The sequence below is a fragment of the Chlorocebus sabaeus genome, chromosome 22, assembly GCF_047675955.1.
Source record: "Chlorocebus sabaeus isolate Y175 chromosome 22, mChlSab1.0.hap1, whole genome shotgun sequence".
NCBI classification, from domain to species: domain Eukaryota; kingdom Metazoa; phylum Chordata; class Mammalia; order Primates; family Cercopithecidae; genus Chlorocebus; species Chlorocebus sabaeus.
Window position 1 is genome coordinate 25,623,635 of NC_132925.1, and position 22,006 is coordinate 25,645,640.

The 22,006-nt window shown below is 37.5% G+C and overlaps 1 protein-coding gene across 12 annotated transcripts in view; it reads right to left on the minus strand.

Moving 5' to 3' along the window:
• CBLB (Cbl proto-oncogene B) overlaps positions 1-22,006 on the minus strand; it is a 214,594-nt gene that overhangs the window by 93,195 nt on the left and 99,393 nt on the right. For 9 of the 12 annotated variants that reach the window (XM_038003257.2, XM_038003253.2, XM_038003256.2 and 6 more), the window contains exon 5: positions 3,063-3,219. The exons of the other annotated variants lie outside the window; for them this stretch is intronic. In XM_038003257.2, coding sequence (XP_037859185.1) covers positions 3,063-3,219 — 157 coding nt within the window. The remainder of the gene's footprint in view (positions 1-3,062; positions 3,220-22,006) is intronic. 12 annotated transcript variants of the gene reach the window in all.

The following is a 22,006-nucleotide window of genomic DNA, read 5'->3' on the forward strand; positions in this document are numbered from 1 at the left end:
CTCTACGGTCACTAGGATATTCTACTAAAATACTCCATCCTTATCCTGCTACCCCCAAATTTAGTGCCCCATTTCTCAGTGACCCCATTTTTTCTAATAGTGGGGATACAGAGGAAAAGGAGAACATCAGCCCCAGGGAGAAGGAAGAGAGAAGCAAAATCCCTATAATTCCTTTCCAGGACAGTAGCATGTGCCGATTCCAGCATCTCTAAGTGACTTTGAGAGAAAAGAGAAGGATAAAGAAAAGGAAAGAAGGAAGAAGAGGAAATGAGGAAGGTGACCACATAAGATCCCTCCAGTGACTCCCAAGTATTTGTTCAGGTTCTGCCTGCATATAAGAATGAAAGCCAAGAGGAAGCAAACTTTTTTACTTCTTTCATTCCCTCTGTAATTCTCAACTTCATCTCCTGCCCCGCGCTGGCTCCTTCTTCAAAACCTTCTGCTAGTTTCTCTACTTCAGACCCCAAATTCTAAAAGTGTACCTTGCTTACCTTCAGTTCCCATTCTGCTAAATATCCCACTCCCAATAATTTGCAGTCAGAAGAAGTCACTGCCAATTAACTACTAATATCATGGCTATAACTGAATGTATGTTCCTGTAGTCACACAGTATTAGCAAAACATATGTTCATATGTAATATAGAAATGTAAGGATTTAATGAATACATTTAAGAAAATCACTTAATTTTTAAAGTTGTATAAAAAGATCAGCAAAAGTTAAACCATCTACTTCTCTATACACAGAACCAATTTTATCATATTTTAAGGCACACATACGATTATATTCAAAGCATTTGATTGGAGTATAGAAATAAACAAATGATGAATCTCAGAAATACACAGGGGCTAAACAAGAGTTCTTCAGCTCCTTCTGTAATCACATTTTTAAAATGATTAGGAATTCCCTGGCCCAGGTAAGATTTTCATTTTACAATCTAAAACTTTTCACAGTAGCTTGACTTAAAAATAGCCCTTTCTTTTCCCATCCCAGTGAAAGTAAATAAGATATATATTCCTTAGAGTATCAAGGCTGACTTGTGCTATTTTAAAGTAAAACAGCTTATAAGAAAATATGTCCACATATTAAATAGCAGTTTAGGTAAGTGTTTAACCAACATTAAGTTGCCCTCATACTTTCAATATATAACGCCAGGGAATTCTAGCATTTAATACCCACAGTAAAAAGTCATCCAGGCTCACCACAAAAATATACTCACTTCCTAGAATGAGCAGTTAGGTTTAATGTAGGAAGATTACTTTTACTCTCTTCCTTGACAAGGTGAAGAAGCAAAGCTCCTACTATTTAGAATCTCTTTGTATCATGTTAAATAAATAAGATATTCTGTAAAATTATCAGAAACCTTTAAAGAAAGGAGAGGTTCCATTATAAAATGACCAATATCAGATAACTTTTTTTTTCTAAAATAGATCTTAAAATCTTTGAAAAACGTAAACTGTCAAACTATAATATATACACCGAGGGAATAATCATGAATTCAAAAATTTAAAATAATCAAAAGCACACTTTCGTCAGTGATTTATCTAATTGCTTACCCTATATACAAGGTAGAATTATGATTTTGAAATTATAATACAATGAAATATATCCTGTATTTTTTTTTTTTTTTTTTGAGACGGAGTCTCGCTCTGTCGCCCAGGCTGGAATGCAGTGGCGTGATCTCAGCTCACTGCAAGCTCCACCTCCTGGGTTCACGCCATCCTCCTGATTCAGCCTCCCAAGTAGCTAGGACTACAGGTGCCCACCACCACCACGTCCAGCTAATTTTTTGCATTTTTAGTAGAGACATGGTTTCACATCCTATATGTATTATTGACAGGAGTTAATCTCTCTTCTATTAATGGGGTCCTTCATAAATTAAAAGCTAATCCTGTGCAATGTGGTTTTTATTACATAAACCAGTCATCTAATCCTTGCTAGCTAGTGCCAAGCAGAATTAAAGATCAGAGAAGTAAAGTTCACGTAACATGAAAAACATGAAACCAATATTATACTCTGATATTTGTGGAAAGCATGTTTCAAAGGGAGTAAATTTTACTTCAGATTAAAATGATAAAAAATTGTATCAGAATACAAGTAAGCCCAGTCTGATCAACCTACCTCATTTACTATATAATTTATGTTACTAAATCATAAAAATGTTAAGCAGAAAGTTTTTATTTTGTGACTACTTGAACTGAATCCCATAGATGATACACATTTTAGTGGCAGAGGCAAACTCAAAACACAAATTTCAAGTCTTCATGTTTAAAGTAATTCCATTAAGGCATGCAAAAGAAGAAAATGATAGCATCCATATAATGCTACATTCTTCTAATTTGCTATGTGAAAACAATTATGGAGGATAACTTAAAAGGAAAAACAATAAGCATAACAAAAATGTTCATCTTTAAGTTGTTTACATTAGAGAAAATGCAGGTAAAAATCTAAATTTTTCAAAAGAGAGCTTTGTTAATACTGACATACTATTTTGAATGAATATGACATAGGAACTTATGAAGAATATTTACTGACACTGAAAAATGTTCGTTACACATGGTTGAATGTGCAAAGCAATTTATAAAATAAGTACAGGACACAAGTTCTGTTCTATACAGAACAGTCTGGTATTTCTAAGTTTACTATTTCCCTTTTAACCTAATAAACGCAGAAGGCAAAAGGAAAGATTTTAGATCTAGCTGGAAAATGCCCACCTGCAGTTGTTGCATTCTATCCATCATTGTGCTAAAAGATCAACAAAATAAAGTGAGAAACTAAGTAGAGAGTTTAAAACAAAGCTCTTTTGGATGGATCCTCTCAAAGCTGACAAGCAGCCACCAGGCTCACAGCATCTGATACTCCAAACTTAAGCCAAATGGTTCACTCTAAACTTTTAGCAATGACCAAACATACCAATAAAATTACAGACTAATAGTAATGACACTATTTTCCATATGTTTGTTTATACGTATGTAAGAGAGAGAGAGACAGAAAGAGAGAGAAACAGAGAGAAAAGAAAGGGAGAGAGGAAGGGAATGGATAGACTAAGCAAGTATAAACTTACCTGAAACAGTCTGGTAAAAATATCAAATTCAAAAACTGAAATGTAATCATTGCAAGTTAAATCAATTGTTGATTTTAGAGCCATTGCTTCCAGGCCAGAGCTAATCTGGTGGACCTCATGAAGGCACTGTCTGAATACTTTCCATGGTACGATAGTTCTGTGCAAGGTGGAAAAAAAGGGAAATAATTGAATCAACTGTCATTTAAGAAATACCTCCCTTTGAAGCAGCAAAATTCAATAATAAAATTAATATAATTGTATTTGTACTACCAGACAAATACTTGAGAATACTGTTCATATTTCAGAACAAATGTAGTGGGTTCTTTTTAACTCAATTATTTTGCATTTGCTAAGAATAAGACAAAAATTTAAATTAATTTTCTCTCAAACAGTCCTAGGCTATTAAGATAGCTATAGAAATACATCTAAAAAAAGGTATTAGGTCAAAGTCTTATGTGTCATGACCTCTTCATGTGTGTATATAAGGTTATTTAATAATGAATCAAGATTTAATTCTCATTTTCTAAAAACAGTCGTAAGATGATGGATCCATATAATATAAATCCTTTATTCATTGCACAAACGAGTAATATGTATTAGCCAATTCAAGAAGACTACGATGGAAAGCCATCAAGACATTTCTGCCACAACTTTGATGTTTTCTGCAGAGATGAAAAGCATATGTTATCTAACTTTTCATATTAATATAAAAGAAAAATTTAATTTTTTAAACCAACCACAATGGTTATATCATGGAGTTTATTCAACATTTATTTATTACTTTATTTTGACTAAATATCATTCAACAAAATTTTAACATGTAATACAGTTACATGATTCAAAAAACTTAGAAGAGCATAGAATGGTAACTAGCAAAACGTCTCTCAACCTATCCCCATCTGACCAGTTTCCAACTGACCTACCCTCTTTCCTACCATGAAAATTAGTGACACCCAGGATGCATTTCTTAGTTAACCTTCCTGCTTCAGAATAATGCCTATTCCTAATTTGGCAGAAGAAAGAAATCATTCAGTTTTTAAAATTTAAACTACAATTTTTACAACCGAATAGCATAAAAACTGTCCCTCTTATAAGATAGCATCCTCTTATAAGATAGCAAATATTTAAATCTTAGGTTTTCTTTACCAGTATCTCTGAAATACAAGAATCAGGCAGAATAAACTAAATTGTGCCTGGCCCCATTCTGTATCAATCCTCTCAATGAGATATCACCATAAAGGTACAACTTGATATTCAGTAATTTTCTGCAGTAGTGGTTGTCAAACTTCAGCATGCATCCAAATTATCTGAGGCTTGTTAACATAGCCTGATCCTCAACCCAAGATACTATGTTTCAGTAGCACTGGGGTGGGGCCTGAACATTGACAGCTATAAAATGTTCCCTGCAGCATCTGCTGCTGCTCTAGAGACAACACTTAGAGAGCCTACTATATCTACTCATTGCTAAAACAAGGCACTGTTAGGGAAATACAATTATAGAAATAAAGATAACATCTTTGTCTTTGAAGAACACACTTTAGAGATAGAAGTAAAACCTGTAATGCTAAAGAATCTAGAGTGGGGTATATAAGGACATGCAAGCTGGGTGATGGATACACAGCAAGGGCTGGAGGGATTCCGGAGAAACAGTCTGTGGGAAGTGGCATAAATTAATGGTGAGACAGATTGACAACACTATGCTGTATAATTTATAAGAGAGTTTAGGTTTGAGGTACCATTAAAAGAAAAACATGAGGCTTCATACCTCAAAAAGTTTTTCTCTATGTATGAAAAAAACAGGAAACCACAGAGAACTGAGGAGAGATACCACATCAGATGCCATTTAGAAGAAACACACGTCAGGCTCTTATTAAGGTTAACAAAATGCTGCTGTTTTAAAAACACAAGGAACATTTTTAAGAATATTAGGGAGTTGTTGATTTACAAAGAAGTATAAATATGCAATTATGTCCAGCTTCATTATAATTACCATAAAACTAATGTCTAAGAAGTACATTTTTCTTTTCCAAATTAAAGTTTCAAATAGAACACAAAAGGGACATGGATCATGATACTCAGAGTAAAAAAATATGATCAGAGAACCCGTGACTTCAGAACAGTATAAATTTTATTTTTTGTATGAAGAAGTTAAAGCATTTTGTTTCATATATAAAGTATATAACATAAAGTGGTCAAACTGTAAATATTTATTTTGTGTATAACATACAAAAAATGTTTTTAAAAAAGGCCAAATAGACACCTTCCACATCTGTTACTATAAAAATGATTCTAATCTAGTATGTGCAGTGAATTCAATTCATAACTCTTTTGAGCACCTAGTGATTTCCCAGAGCCAGTTATACGAGATGTATGAACTTAAGAAAATTTTGGTCTAATGTACCCCTTCATAATAACAATTTACAAAAGGACAAGTTACATTTCCACAGTACTTGTGTAAATGAAACTTGGTCAGATTACTCGTGATAAACCTCAAACCCAAAGAGGCATTCACTGGAATATTAATTAGTGGTAGTAATAGGGATTAGGAAGCTAGGGCATTATTTTGTTAACTTTTCATATGTGAATGTTTGCACAACAGATAACCCTCCTTTGATCACCTCAGCAAAACACCCATTATTGTGTAGGAGGTGGGGGTGGGGAACAGAGGTAGGGGGAAGGGGATTTCAAGAATGAAGAATAGACATAGAGTATAACAACAAAGTCTTTAAAAACAAACAAAAATTAGATTATTCTCAACTGTTGCACTAAGGCTCTAAACTTTCTTAAGACTAAGTGGCTACCATTCTTTTTTGAGGTGTATGGGAGGAAGGGAACCCAGAGAGCATGAATTTTCACACTTCTATTTAAACTTCTGCAAAAAGACAGCGGTTTTTATTACCTCTTCCTTTAGAGATGAAGCAATTATCTCTAATATGAGAGAAAATATTAATGAGAGAAAATATCAATGGCAAATTGTTTTACAAATGTAGAAATTTCGGGGTGCTGGCAGAGACCTGGGAAGAAGTAAAGGGAAGAGACAGAGACAGAGACAGAGAGAGAGAGAGAGAGAGAGAGAGAGAGAGAGTGAGAGAGAAATTAAAGGGCCAACTAAACTCCAAGTTTTCACTAATCCAAAAATCTTTCAATATGTTCTAGTTGACCCTTACAATTATAAACCACTTAAGTTGCAGGCAGAATTGCTTTTAAAATACGGTGGAAAAGTATAAATAACTGTCAATCTACAAAGAATAGAATACACATATAATTATATGAGTAATAATATAATTTCAGGATCTTTTTATTTCAAATAAGAACTGCTATTTATTGATGGCCTACTACCATTTATCTATTATATAGAAATCTATTGATGACTTTTTGTTAAAGTGATAGTTCTGTTCATATAGTGTCATGAGACATAAGAATATGATAAACAAGACTACGTTATAATCCTGTTATTAGATAATGAGTTCTAGCCTGTCTACCAAAAAAACAATAGTAATCTTCTTTAAAGTCTTGAAAAACAGTATCCTTTCAAAGAAAATGGGATTAATCAGATGCAGGGAAATAAATCTGGAAAAGTGTCAGCTGGTCAGTAGTTGACAGATCACTTAATCTTCCAGGCTGGTTTTCTCCTGTGTAAATGTGGAGAAGTGTATTAGATATTCTAATTTGAAAATCCTGCAATTTTTAGAAAAAGGTAAGAGGAATGGAAAATAGAAAGTGTGAGGAGGATGATTTTTTTTTTTAAAAAAGGTAAAACATTTTCATGAAACCACTAGTTCATAAAAGGTTAAGGGTTTTAGTTTCAACTGATAGGAAAAACAAAAAACATTTCATACAATACAGGGTGAGTATCAACAGAAGCTAGGGTGTTTGCAAACAGGAATTTTGTATACTACTGGTGTGAATGAGAATTTACACAGCACTTCTAGAAGGCAATTTGGAAACAAATTTCAAAAGCCTATACATTATAACTAAGAACATCAACTTCTAGGGATTTCACCTAAGGAAATTATGTCCAAAAAATATACAGCAGCCAAAGGCCCATCCACAAATCTTTGAAATGCAGTGTTGTTTATAAGACAAAATATTTGAAAATAAATATATTCACTAGTAACAATTTTGTGCAGAAAAATATTTATTGTCATGAAAAAGTGTTATTGGGATATTACTAAATGGAAACAGTATTTTTAAAATTTTGTCCTTTATGATCCAATGTTAAACTATAATGTCTGGAGATACCACAAATTTAATAACTGGATTGTGGTGGAAGGGATTATAAGTGATTTTAAAAATATATTTTCTGAATTTGTACATGGTTTTTAACTTTTTATATGTCTAATATGCTCTGGTGTACTAAAAGAATAGAAGATGTACTAAAACTTTTAATATATATATAATTGTAGAAGAATCAATGAAAAACACAAAGCAGTATCTGCTTATGACATAGCTTTATGTGTAGAAAATACAAAAATTTTACAGATTAAACTATAGGAAATAAGAAAATTGAACATGGTTGCTGAATACAAAATTGATATAAAATATCAGTTATCTTTCTTATATTGGCTACATATAACTAGAAAATGAAACTTTAAACATTTGATTTTTATAATGCTATCTAAAAGTCCCAAATAAATAGAAATAAAGCTAACAATAGATGAGCAAAGCAAAAATATCAATATACACACATACACAGAGATATTAAAAAAACCTAAATAAAGGTATATAACACTTTAATGGTAGATTCATATTACAAAGAGTTCTTCCCAAATTGGCCTAAAAATTTAATATAACTGAAATAAACAATCCCAGGAGGTATTTTTTGTAGTAGATACTAATAAACTGGTTCTGAACTACATGGGAAATGCAAAGTCAAGAACAAAAAAGGTAATCTTCACTAAGAACATTAACAAGTATATACTCTTTACATTAATTAAGACAATGTGGCATTGGTACAAGCATAGACAAACAGATGGAACAAAACTAAAATTTTAGAAACATGTACCCGTATATAAACACTGGATGATATAGTTTGGATATTTGTTCCCCCCAAACCTCATGTTGAACTGTAATCCTCAATTTTGGAGGTAGAGCCCAGTGGGAGGTGATTGGATCATGGGGGCATGTTTCTCATGAATGGTATAGCACCATCGCCTTGGTGCTGTCCTCATGACAGTGAGTTCTTACAAGATCTGGCTGTTTAAAAGTGCACGACACCTCCCTTGCTCTCTCTTCCTCCTGCTCTCACCACATGTGACATGCAGGCTCTGCTTCACCTTCTGCCATGAGCAAAAGCTCTCTGAGGCCTGCCTGGAAGCCAAGCAGATGCTAGCACCATACCTGTACAACCTGCATAATAGTGAGCCCAATAAACCTCTTTTATTTATAAATTATACTTGATGTTATATATCCAGTTTCTGTGTTAGGTTGTTTTAGCAGTGCTATAAAGAAATACCTGAGGCTGGGTAATTTATAAATAAATAATCAAATGAATAGGTTAATTGTGGTACAGCTATATAATGAAGCAAGGAGAATGAATCAAGTACTGCTGCATGCAAGTACAGAGTTGAATTCCACAAACATAAAAAGAGGAAGAAGCCAGTTTTTTTCCAAAACAGTATAATTAGTATGTTTTCAACTATGTATAATTTTATGATGCCATGTATCAGAACTACTAGGTGGTGACTATGTGAGACTTTCTGACGGGCTGAAAGAGGGCGTCCTCCAAGATGGAGGTAGTAAGGTATTACTACTTTAACTGGGTAGCATATACATGGGTATGTTTACTTCAAAAAATTTCTCACTCTACATGTATGATTTGTGTACTTTTCCCCATGTACATTAAACTTCAATTATATATTTAATTTTTTAAAAATATTACACTAAAAATCCAAGACTAAAAAACAAAAAGTAACTACCTTAATACAAACAAGGAAATCGACATATTTGTTTATTGTTGGTTTGTTCTGTTGCTGTGATATTAGTGGTGGCAGGTGTTTAAGATCCGTAGCTCAGGATCTTGTAGCTCAGGAACATATATACTATCATCCTCATTTTAAATAAAAAGAAAATATGTTCTATATACATTAGCCCAACTCTATTTCTAATTTTATGTAAATTTTGTCAGAAAATTCACCTTGATCAACTAAGATATGTTCAATGTCAGTATCTTTAAATCGAGGGCAAGCTTTGTTCAGAAGATAATAGGATATTTGTAACATATTTGACATGTTTTGATTACATTATGGACACAAAATATTAGCACTGTGATTCCTAAGTCCGTTGACATTTTGTATATAGTTATTCCTTAAATCCAACCTTCTTTTTTCATGACTCCATTTTTTAAGAATATGAAGATAGATTCTTATCAGGCCATTATTACTCTTGCTGTTCTATCAACAAGGGAAAAGCAATTGTTTTCCAGCAACCTACAGAAACAGCGTATCAAAACACTCTGGTCACACAGTCACCATACAGCAAGTCATCTTTGATAGGATGGTAACCATAGTTACCAAGGATATTCATAATTAGATTGAACCACTCTTCCTCATACATGAAAATTCCTGACACTGATAAAGACACAGATGCTGGGTATTTATGCTGGATAATTTTTATTTGTCAAAAAGCTCATAACACTTCGTCTATAGTGTAGATAAGCACTACTGTCACTTATTGTTTGTGTGTCACTTTTCCAGCCAGAAACCTCTGTGAACGGTGGCACCATTACCCGAGTTTTCCTCAGGCCTGCGGGGCTCATTCCACCAACTCGACCTGGCAGGCCACACTCACCTTGCACTACCAGCACAGATCCCATACCTGCCAAGGGCGAGTCAGACGTGGAGCAACAAGTGGTGCATGAGCAAGTGAGCGTGGAGTCGGCCACTGCGCACAGCCACGCACATTGGCTGCTGTAGCAGGGCGGGCAGCTCCGGGCACCAGCACAGGCACTGGCTCTGGGCAAGCCAGTGGCAGGATCTGACGTACAGCAAGTGGCTTCCGCTGTGCGTACCTGTGTCTGGAGGAGGGGAACACAGTGGCACCCAAAAGCTTGGAGACTCCAGAAACTACAGAGCCCCAAATGGGGTGTCACAGCCCTAGCTCAGGGAGCCTGTAGGTGTGGGTTCCCCGAAGGGCCACAGCTCTTCTCTCCTTCTCATTGCCCACAATGTGGGGAATGGAGGGAGTAGAGGGTGGGTACATTTCAGCCCTGTTTGTGTTACTGTTTTTTCAGTCCTGCCATTTGGCAGTCCCTGAGTTCTTGTCCCATGTCCAGGAAGAATGAGGTATACAAACAACTGGAGGGTGGGAAGGCAGAAAGGAGCTTTACTGAGCAGCAGAATAGCACTCAGGAGACCCAGAGTGGGCAGCTCCCTTTCTGCAGGCAGATCATCCCAAGGAGTCAAAGAGACTCAAATTGGGTAGCTTCTTCCTGCAGCTGGTAGTCTGATATCTGTGTGAGTCTGGCTGGGTCTGGAGGTTTTTATGGGCTCAGAAGGGAGGATGTGTGTGCTGACTGGTCCACAGGAAGGCCCAGAAAAAGCATCGCAAGTTTTCACTCCCACTGTGAACTCCACCAGGAACTGATAGCCCAGCCCTGAGGCTGTAGGCTGTCCCTGTCTTGAAGGTGGGGCTTCAGTGGGGACCTGCGCCTTTCCACCCATGAGCCTGTCTGCCTCCTGCTGCCACCAATCATGTCATCTACAGGTCCCCTGGGTGTTTCTGTGGAGGGTCGCCTGCAGGCCCACGTGGAGCTGCCCTCAACTCTACCCCCCTTGGCCTCCCTCCAGTGCTCCTTGGTCCCAAAGTCTGGAAAGGGGTGAGCTAGCAGGGGGCTGGCATGTCAGTGCCATCCTGAGTGTGTGCACACCCAGCCAGGTCACAACAGTGCCCATGCTTGGCCACAGCTTTGCTCCATCCCGGAGCAGGCACTGGGAGCAGGGTGAGGCCAGACAACAGGAGCAGGCACTTCCAAGCCTGCTGGGGTAGGGGGACTTCCCGGTCCCCCAAGAGTGTAGGGATGCCCAGGTCCACAGCTGCAGCTGCTCCTGGAAGCATGGGGCTCCAACCTCACTAACATGGAAGAGGGTGGGGCTCCTGTCTGTTCCCAGATCTCTCCCACTCCATGGAGCACACAGTCCTGGCTATGCCTACCCTATTGCAGCATCTTCACAGCAGCCGCTTCAGACGGGCAGCTGCAGCCATCATTACTTCTCTGTATAGTGGACAAGTATCTTTCACATATTCACATTCTGAAGCCTAAATCTAGAATCATATTTTTATAAGATTGCAGGAACACAGGAAATAGCGTCTTTAGTATTATTTCTAATCTTCTCAATTATTTTGTTCACATGATAGATTTGACGCTTTCTAGCTTCTGGTCTCACATGCTAACCTTTGAATATAATAAACAATAAATTTGCTGTAGTCATAAAATTATTTTTACATAATTCTATTTCTTTTCTGGCTTTGAAAATAAAGTTCATTAGTGGAAAGGAACAGGAAGAGGAGTTGCAAGTATGATCCAAAATAATGTGTAAAAATTCCATTTAAAACTTTTCCACTTAGAAGTCACTGATTGTAAAAAATAGAAAGATTCCGGTTTTAAAACAATTAATACTTGTTCTTTTCTTTAATTGTTCTTCAGCATATATTCTCTGAAAGTTCATTAATACAGGATAAATTTATGAGATACAGCAGCTCACAGGTTATGCAAGATACCTTTGATATGCTGAAGTCAGATTAAATAAAATTTAAAAATTACATACACCAGAAAGTGCTGCCAAAGAGAGGTTTAAGTAAGGCTCTAGAATGATCTTTCCTTTAGCAATAAGAGCGCAGAATTACAAACAAAAAAAAAAGTAAGTCTCTCAACATGAGCCAATTAAATTAACAACCAATGGGTGAAGTCTCCTAGATGTATAAGATAAACTGAGGCAAAAAATAAAGAACTTCTGATAACATTTCTAAAACTCTGAAAGAAAAAACTGTGCATACATTGCTATGCATAATTAAATCCATCAAAAAGTCATTTTAATAAAACTACTGATATTTTAAATAACTCCTTTGTTATTAAAGACTAACAAAAACAAATCTATGCAAGAAAAACAACTATAGCATTTCCTATTAATGACCAACATTTAAAATAAGGAAGAACAGAAAGATCAATCATGAGCAGTCTATTACTGAAATGTAAATACCCACATATTGACTTTACTGTTGTTGTTTTTGTTTCTCATTTCATTTTGTTTTGTGGCAGGGTCTCATTCTGTCACCCAGGCTGGAGTGCAGTAGCGTGGTCTTGACTCACTGCAACCTCGACCACCCAGGCTCAAGTGATTCTCGTGTCTCGGCCTCCTAAGTAGCTGGGATGAAAGCGTGCGCCACCATACCTAGCTAACTTTTGTATTTTTTGTAGAGACAGAGTTGTGCCACGTTGCCAGGCTGGTCTCGAACTTTTGGACTCAAGTGATCCACTTGCCTTGGCCTCCCAAAATACTGGGATTACAGGCATGAGCCACTGCACCTACCCCCTACACACTGACTTTAATAATGATGTGGTTTGGCTGTCTCCCCATCCAAATCTCATCTTGAATTATAGCTCCCATAATTCCCACATGTTGTGGGAGGGACCAGGTGGGAGATAATTGATTAATGGGCAGTTTCCCACATACTATTCTTGTGGTAGTAAATAAGTCACATGAGATCTGAGGGTTTCATAGGGGTTTCCCTTTTTGCTTGGCTCTCATATTTTCTCTTATCTGCTGCCATGTAAGATGTGCCTTTTGTCTTCTGCCATGATTGTGAGGTCTCCCCAGCCACATGGAACTGTGAGCCCATTAAACCTCTTTTTCTTTATAAACTACCCAGTTTTCAGTATGTCTTTTTCAGCAAGGTGAAAATGTACTAATACAGTAAATTGGTGCCAGTAGAGTGGGGTGCTGCTGTAAAGATACCCAAAACTGTGGATCCAACTTTGGAACTGGATAACGGAGAGGTTGGAACAGTTTGGAGGGCTCAGAAGAAGAGAGGAAGATGTGGGAAAGTTTGGAACTTCCTAGACACTTGTTGAATGGTTTGACGAGAATGCTGACAGTGATATGAACAATGAAGTGCAGGTTGAGATGGACTGAGATGGAGATGGGGAACTTCTTGGGAACAGGAGTAAAGGTGACTCTTGCTATGTTTCAGCAAAGAGACTGGCAGCATTTTGCCCCACTCTAGAAATTGTGTAACTTTTAACTTGAGAGAGATAATTTAGGGCATCTGGCAGAAGAAACTTCTGAGCAGCAAAGCATTCAAGAGGTGACTTGGGTACTGTTAAAAGCATTAAGTTTTATTCATTCACAAATATATGATATGGAATTGGAACTTATGTTTAAAGAAGAAGTGGAACATAAAAGTTCAGAAAGTTTGCAGGCTGACAATGTGATAAAAAGGAAAAACACATTCTCTGAGGAGAACCTCAAGCTAGCTGCAGAAATTTGCGTAAGTCAGGAGGGGCCAAATGTTAATCACCAAGACAATGAATGAGGAAAATGTCTCCAGGGCATGTCAGAGGTCTTCATGGCAGCCTCTCTCATCATAGGCCTGGAGGCCTAGGAAGAAAAAATGGTTTCATCAGCTGGACCCAAGGCTCTGCTGCTTTGTGCAGTCTCAGAACTTAGTGCCCTGCATCCCAGCCACGGCTATAAGGGGCCAACGTTGAACTCAAGCTTTTATTTCAGAGGGTGCAAGCCTCAAGTCCTGGCGGCTTTCACATGGTGTTTGAGTCTGCAGCTGCACAGAAGTCAAGAAGTTGAGGTTTAGGAATCTCTGCCTAGATTTCAGAAGATGTATGGAAATGCTTGGATATCCAGATAGAAGTTTGTTGCAGGGGCACGGCCCTTGTAGAGGTAGACATCTGTTGTAAGGGCAGAGACCTACTTCTGCTAGGGCAGTGTGGCAGGTAAATGTGGGGCCGAAGACCCCACACAGAGTCCCCACTGGGGCACTGACTAGTGGAGCTGTAAGAAGAGGGCCACTGTCCTTCAGACCCCAGAATAGTAGATCTACCGACAGCTTGCACCGTGCCCCTGGAAAAGCCACAGACACTCAACATCAGCCTATGAAATCAACCAGGAGGGAGACTGTACCCCTGCAAAGCCACAGGGGTGGAGCTGCCCAAGACCACAAGAACCCACCTCTTGCACCAGTGTGCCCTGGATGTGAGACATGAAGTCAAAGGAAATCATTTTGGAACTTTAAGATTTGACCAGCTCTCTGGATTTCGGACTTGTGTGGGGCCTGTAGAACTTTTGTTTTGGATAATTTCTCCCATTCAGAATGGCTGTATTTCCCAATGCCTGTATCCCTACTGTACCTAGGAAGTAACTAACTTGCTTTTGATTTTACTCATAAAATCAAAAACTTGCTTGCTTTAAATTTTACTCATAAGTGCAAGGGACTCCTGTTGTCTCATATGAGACTTTGGAATGTGGACTTTTGAGTTAATGCTGGAATGAGTTAAGACTTTGGAGGACTGTTGCAAAGGCATGATTGTGTTTTGGAATGTGAGGACGTGAGATATGGGAGGAGCCAGCAGCAGAATGATACTGTTTGGCTGTGTCCCCACCCAAATTTCATCTTGAATTGTAGTTCCCATAATTCCCACATGTTGTGGGAAGGACCTAGTGGGAGGTATTTGAATCATGGGAGTGGTTTCCCACAAACTATTTTTGTGGTAGTGAATAAATCTCACATTGGCTCTCATTTTCTCTCGTCTGCTGCCACGTAAGAAGTGCCTTCCGCCTTCCACCATGATTGTGAGGCTTCCCCAGTCACGTGAAACTGTGACTGCATTAAACTTCTTTTTCTTTATAAATTACTCAGTCTCAGGTATGTCTTTATCAGCAGCATGAGAAAAGACTAATATAAGTAAGTTTTATTTACTTTGCTATTAAGTCACACTTTCTCTACCAGCAGAACATGATTCTAAAAAATCAAAGAATCTGAGATTCTACTCTTCTTGCAAGCTAACAAGTTGGCCTATCAGTTTCATGTATAGTGGCAGAAGACACTGGGTTTCTGTCAAAGGACTGGGTCAGAGTCAAAGGACTTTGTAACCCCCAGCAAGTGCAGTGGCTAGAGTACCAGCATTTCCTTGCACTTGTTCCGTAAACACAAATTCTCCTAAAAGAAAGCAAAGAGGGCCAGGTGACATCTGCATAAACTGTGGGTTTGATTCTGGAGTAGAATCTAGAACTTGAGGAACCCAAACATTTTATAATGGATAATGCCTGTCCTTTGACCCAGGGAGAAATATACTACCTCTATTTTACGAGGCTTTAAGATCCTTGCTCTAGAAGGAGACCATCTCTCCCTTTATTGACCCAAGTAGACACATCCAGCAGAAAAGAGAACAGATGTTTAGAGGATTAAGACTAGGACCTCTATAAATCCAGGGGCACACACTATTAGTCCAGTGGTTCCAAATAGCTTTCAGATATTAAAAAGTCAACTATCTGGGGACCAGGTAGATAATATAAATGAGTAAAGAGGCCCAGGAAAGGACTGTGATGAATTGGAAGAGAGATCATGTAAAAAAAAAACAGCTGGCACCCAGGTCTAGCCAATTGCTGCCATATCCCAATTCATACCTATTGTTGCCATCATTCCCGGTTTTTCAGTTTCAAAACAATATTTTTTGTGTGAAACCAACAGTTTTTGGGCACTATGAACCATGCCCATGTAAGACAACAAACTTAATGGTGTATATTCTCACTGCTCCACCAACACTGTTCTCTTTTCTCTCTCCCTCTCCTGGGGACTCTCTATTCCCTAAGACACAAGAACACTGAAATTAGGCCCAATAATAACCCTAAAATAGCCTCAGGTGCTCAAGTGAAAGGAATAGTCACAAGTCTCTCAGTTTACATCTAATTATGGACATGATTAATTTTAGTGAGAAAGGCATGTCTAAAGCTGACATAGGACAAAAGTGAGGCCTCTTGGACCAAACAGCCAAGTTGTGAAAGGAAAGAAGTTCATGAAGGAAATTAAAAATGCTACTTCAGTGAACACATGAATGATAAGAAAGCAAAATAACCTTACTGCTGATATGGAGACAGTTTTGGTGGTTTGGTTAGATCAAACTAGCCACAACATTCTGTTAGGCCAAAGCCTAATCCAAAACAAGGCCCCAACTCTCTTCAATTATATGAAGGGTAAGAGAATTAAGGAAGCTTCAGAAGTAAAGTTTGAAACTAGCAGAAATTAGTTTATTGAGTTTAAGAAAAGAAGCTCTCTCTAACATAAAAGTGCAAGGTGAAGCACCAAGTGCTGATGTAGAAGTTACAACAAGTTATACAGAAGATCTAGCTAAGACCATTGATGAATGTGGCTATACAAAACAACAGATAATTAATGTAGATGAAACAGCCTTAAGAAGAAAGAAAACACTGTCTAGAAAATGCTAGAGCTAGAGAGAAGTCAATACCTAGTTTCAAAGCTACGTGATGGGTTCAATCATACCCCAAACCTCAGCATCACGCAAAATGCAATAATTTGCCTATGTACCCCCTAAATAACCTCCAAAATAAAGGTTGAAAAAGAAAAAACCAAAAGCCTCTGATAGTTGCCCACCCTTTCTACCATGTGCGGATATTGCAAAAAGATGTTTGGTCATCCATAAATTAGGAAGTGGGTCCTTACCAGACACTTTGTCAGCACCTTGATCTTGGACTTCCTAGCCTTCAGAACTATGAGAAATAAATTTCTGTTATTTAAAAAAAAAAAAAAAGCTTCAAAGGACAGTTTCATTCACCAATCTAAAAATCCTAGGTCCTTTAAGAATTATGGTAAATCTACTCTTTCTGTGCTCTACAAATGGAACAAAAACCTGGATTACTGAATATTTTAAGCCTACTGTTGAGATATGCGGTGTAGAGGAAACAATTCCTTTCAAAATAGCACTGCTCATTGGCAATGCCCCTAATCATCCAAAAGATTTGATGGAGATGTACAAGGAGGTTAATGTTGTTTTCATGTCTTCTAACACAGTACTCATTCTGCAGCCCATGAATCAAGGAGCCATTTTGACTTTCAAGTCTTACTATTTAACATTTCCTGGCCGGGCGCGGTGGCTCAAGCCTGTAATCCCAGCACTTTGGGAGGCCGAGACGGGCGGATCACGGGGTCAGGAGATCGAGACCATCCTGGCTAACACGGTGAAACCCCGTCTCTACTAAAAAATACAAAAAACTAGCCAGGTGCGGTGGCGGGCGCCTGTAGTCCCAACTACTCAGGAGGCTGAGGCAGGAGAATGGCGTGAACCCGGGAGGTGGAGCTTGCAGTGAGCTGAGATCCGGCCACTGCACTCCAGCCTGGGCGGCAGAGCGAGACTCCGTCTCAAAAAAAAAAAAAAAAAAAGAAAAAAGAAATACATTTCCTACGGCTATAGCTGTCATATATTGTGATAGATTTGGACAAAGAAAATTGAAAACCTCATGGAAAGGATTCACCTTTTTAATGTCATTAAGAACATTTATGATTCAAGGGAGGTCAAAATATCAACACTAACAGGAGTTTGGAAACAGTGAATTCCAAATCTCATGGATGACTTTGAGGATTTCAAGACTTCAGTGTAAGAAGTAACTGTAGATGTAGAATGTGCTAGAGAACTAGAATTAGAAGTAGAGCCTAAATATGTGGCTAAATTGATGCAAATCATAAAATTTGAACAGACAAAAAGTTGCTTCTTATAGAGAAGCAAAACAAGTGCTTTGTTAAATGTAATTTACTCCAGGTGAAGATACTGTGAACATTGCTGATATTACAATAAAGGATTTAGAAAATTGCACATACTTGGTTGATAAAGCAGTGGCAGGGTTTGAGAGGATTGACTCCAATTTTGAACGAAACTCTATTGTGACTAAAATATTATCAAACAGCATTGCATGTTAAATATTTCATGAAAGGAAGAATCAATTGATGTAGTAAACTTCACTGCTGCCTAATTGTAAGAAATTGCCACAGTCACCTTAACTTTCAGCAGCCACCACCCTGATAAGTCAATAGCCATGAACATCGAGGCACAACTCTCCAGCAGGTAAAGATTACACCTCACTGAAGGCTCAGCTGCTTGCTAGCATTTTTTTAGCAATATTTTTTAGTTAAAGTACATACATTTTTTTAGACATAATGCTATTGCACACCTAACAGACTGCAGTATAGTATAAATACAACTTCTATATTCACTAGGAGGCCAAAAATAATCTATGTGACTTGCTTTATTGCAATATGCACTTCATTGTGATGTACACTTTATTGCAGTGGTCTCAAACTAAACCCACAATATCTCTGAGGTATGCGTGTACTAGTAAATTAATTTATTATTTGTGACATTCTTTATGTGATTTTCTAATTGTGCAGAGCTGATTTTAAGTATTTATCTTCTTTTTATATCCTGTCTTCCCCAAATTGAATATTGCTTATAGGTAGAAAATTATAATTGGCATCTTAGTTGTTTTGTATCTTGTTACAATGAGTTGAACAAAATAGGCCTCCAATAAATATGTAAGTTTTTATTTTCCTTATTGACATAAAGATACCCTGAATTTTTTTTTTTTAACAGGCAACAAAGGGAGGTGGCTAACTAGTAGAAATATTAACTAGTGATTCTTTGAATCCTACTTTAGTTCTTTTTTCTTTCTCTTTCTGCTAGAAGTTTTCATTGTAAAAACTCTTAATTTCTCCTGTATACCCCCTCTTTTAATTTAATATAATTAAGTTGTGTTTTCTTTACCTAGAAGGAAAACTGATCTAGTTAATATGCTAGAAGAATATATATCTCACTCGCTGGAAAGGTAAAGAAAGTATTTTCCTTTGTTTCGTAGTAAAAGTGAAAGGAACATACAGGAAACCAAAGAAGGTCCTTATCGCTTTTGCAGGAAATCAATCGTAGAGGCAATAAATTGAGCTATAAATAGATCATTTTCCCCCCCATGGTAACCAAGACAGTTTCTTATCTTCAATTCTACTTTTATCTTGGGATACATATAAAATAATTTTTTTAATTTTTCTTTTTTTTTTTGCTTTTAGATTGCTAGGGAGTATGAAACCACCATAATACAAAGTCAAATGTAAATTATATTATTTAGAGAATTAATTAATTAATATGCTGGTAGTATCTGGAGCACTATTAAAGGTTTAAATTGGTTAATTATTCCACAAAATAGAATGTTTATTATATGCCAGACACAGTTTTATGTGCCTTAGAGGTAAGGTTCAGCTACTTTAAGTCTTTATAACAAACACAGACAGTAGCTATTATTAGTATCATTCACATTTTATAAATGAGGAAAAAGATGCATAGAAAAACCAACTAGATTCCCCAAAGGCACATAGTGAGTAAACGTTGCAGTCAGAACCTGTCCAGGGACAGATGATCTGGCTCCAGAGTGAGCATGCCTAACCCTAAGTATGCTGTCTCCCAGTCAATCAAGCAAGTAGGCTCCACCTCACACAAACACATGCTCATGCACATTCCTCTACTTCTCAACTCATCTGAATTAAATGTGCAATGGTTCCTGAAAGCCTATATATCAAACACTGTGCTGAGCTACTTTAGAAATACAAAGATGAATAAATAAGCTTGATTTCATGGAGCATATAGTCTAGGGGGAAGTATGACAACTAGACAAATAATTTTAATAAAACCATAAAAATAGTAAATGCTGAAGATAAGTCAGAGCTTAGAGAAGTTTAAGAAGAGATCTAGTAATAACACTAATGGGAAAAATCATGAGCAAGATTATCTTTGAGGGATTAGTAAGAATTTTTTATGCCAGAGATTATAAAATTCTTCAAGTAGAAGGAGCAATATGAGCAAAGACATAGAAACCTATCATTGCTGATGTGTCAGGAAAGAGCCAAATAAGCCAATTTAACTGAAGAACAGACATAAGTAAAGGAAGAGAGAGCTTAAATGGCAGAGAAGTTGCATCTTATATTCATACATTCAACTAACAACTACTGAATGTCTATAATGTATACAGTACATAAAAGACTCATTCAACAACCATTTAGAGAGTAGCTTAAAGATTACATTGAAAATGAGGCTAGCATATGTGAAAGCACTGAATACAAAATCTGACATAGAACAACCTAATAAACGTGTCTGTTTTCACCAACTTTTGCATAGAAAGTCATTGAAGACTCTTGCAATCAAGCAACAAAGACCTACATAGTAAACATATTTTAAAATATAAATGTGTCTAAAATACAACAGCAACCAGAGTATACAGTAATTAACATAGATCACATGGAAGGGTGTAAATGAATGAGAAAAACTCAGAAAAGTGGACTTCTGAGCTGAACTTAAAGAAAGGTGTCAAAATTCTGGGACAGAAGAAAAGGAAGAGGGAAGACAGGCATCTAAGGAATAGAAATGTAGGAACTGATTATTTAAAAAGAGATCAATTTGTATATAATGAAGGCATTGCAGATTGAAAGTAGAGGATAGACATTGTCCATCCATGCAGTTATTCACGTAGTCTGTTAACAATTATTATTGATGCTGGGCGTGGTGGCTCATGCCTGTAATCCCAGAACTTTGGAAGACCGAGGCAGGCGGATCACCTGAGGTTGGGAGTTCGAGACCAACCTGGCCAACATGAAGAAACCCCGCCTCCACTAAAAATACAAAAAAAAATTGCTGGGCGTGGTGGCGCATGCCTGTAATCCCAGCTACTCGGGAGGCTGAGGCGGGAGAATTGCTTGAACCTGGGAGGTGGAGGTTCCTGTGAGCCAAGATGGCGCCATTGCACTCCAGCCTGGGCAAGAAGAGCGAGACTCTGCCTCAAAAACAAAACAAAAGAAAGCAAAACAAAACAAAACAAAAATATTATTGCCTAAACATTCCAGGAAATGTGTCAGGCTCAAAAACACAAAAATAAGTAAGATGCCATCTCTGCCTCCAAAGAAACTTTCTAGTCTATTGGAAACCTCTCAATTGAGAAATGGGGGCATGTCAGCAGTTCACTGTAATCTGTTATGACAGATGTGAGCTCAGGTACCTGGCAGCACAGAGTAGGGATATCCTTTAGGGTACTGAAGTAAAGCTTCTAAAGTGGCAACACTGGGTAGGGCATGGGTGACTGCCTATCCAAGCAGTGAATGCAACATAAGAAACCAAAGACAATGAGGAGTAAAAAATGAGACATACATTAGGAAATACGAATAGTATTGAGTCATTTGTTTCTTTGCAGATGAGTTAAGTATACAAAAATCATAAGCAGAAAAAAAGAAGCCAGAAAAAAAAGTTTCTAAAGCTTGTGATGTTAATGTGATTTTAGACTTTAACCTAGAATTAATATTCATGGAAACACTTCAAGCAAAAGACTGGAATGATTAGCTCTGCTTTTTAGAGAGCTCACTGGCCCCCTAAGAACAACTGGGTAGGTTGTTATTGGAGATAGGGAGACCGATCAGAAGGTTGTTGGGGTAATGCAGAGTATGAATTTAAATGTGAAGAAGAGAACTTTAAGTATGGAGAGGACAGGATACATTAAGAAGATTCAAAAGTTAGTATCTATGTTTCTAATTGAATTATAATTTGTTTGGAAATTTATGTCTAAATCTTCTCAATGTTGGTTTTTGTTTTTTTCAAGATGGCAGCCTGGAGGCAGTGTTAGCATTCCTCTTCCACTTGGAAGGACAGAATAATGTGCAGAGATCCACACTGTGCATTTATTTTCAAAGAACCAACGCAGGAACTTAAGAAAAAAGGATCTACAGACCCTGTGAAAGAATTGGTAGGCTACAGCCTACTACATGAGACAGGTGAAAAACTCTAAGTCCTCAGAGTACGAGAGGGAGAGAGCCTGCCTCCGAGTACACATCCCCACTGTGGAATCTGAAAATCCAGGCCATTGGAGAAGCCCTTTACCCCTCCAACAGCTGGAACA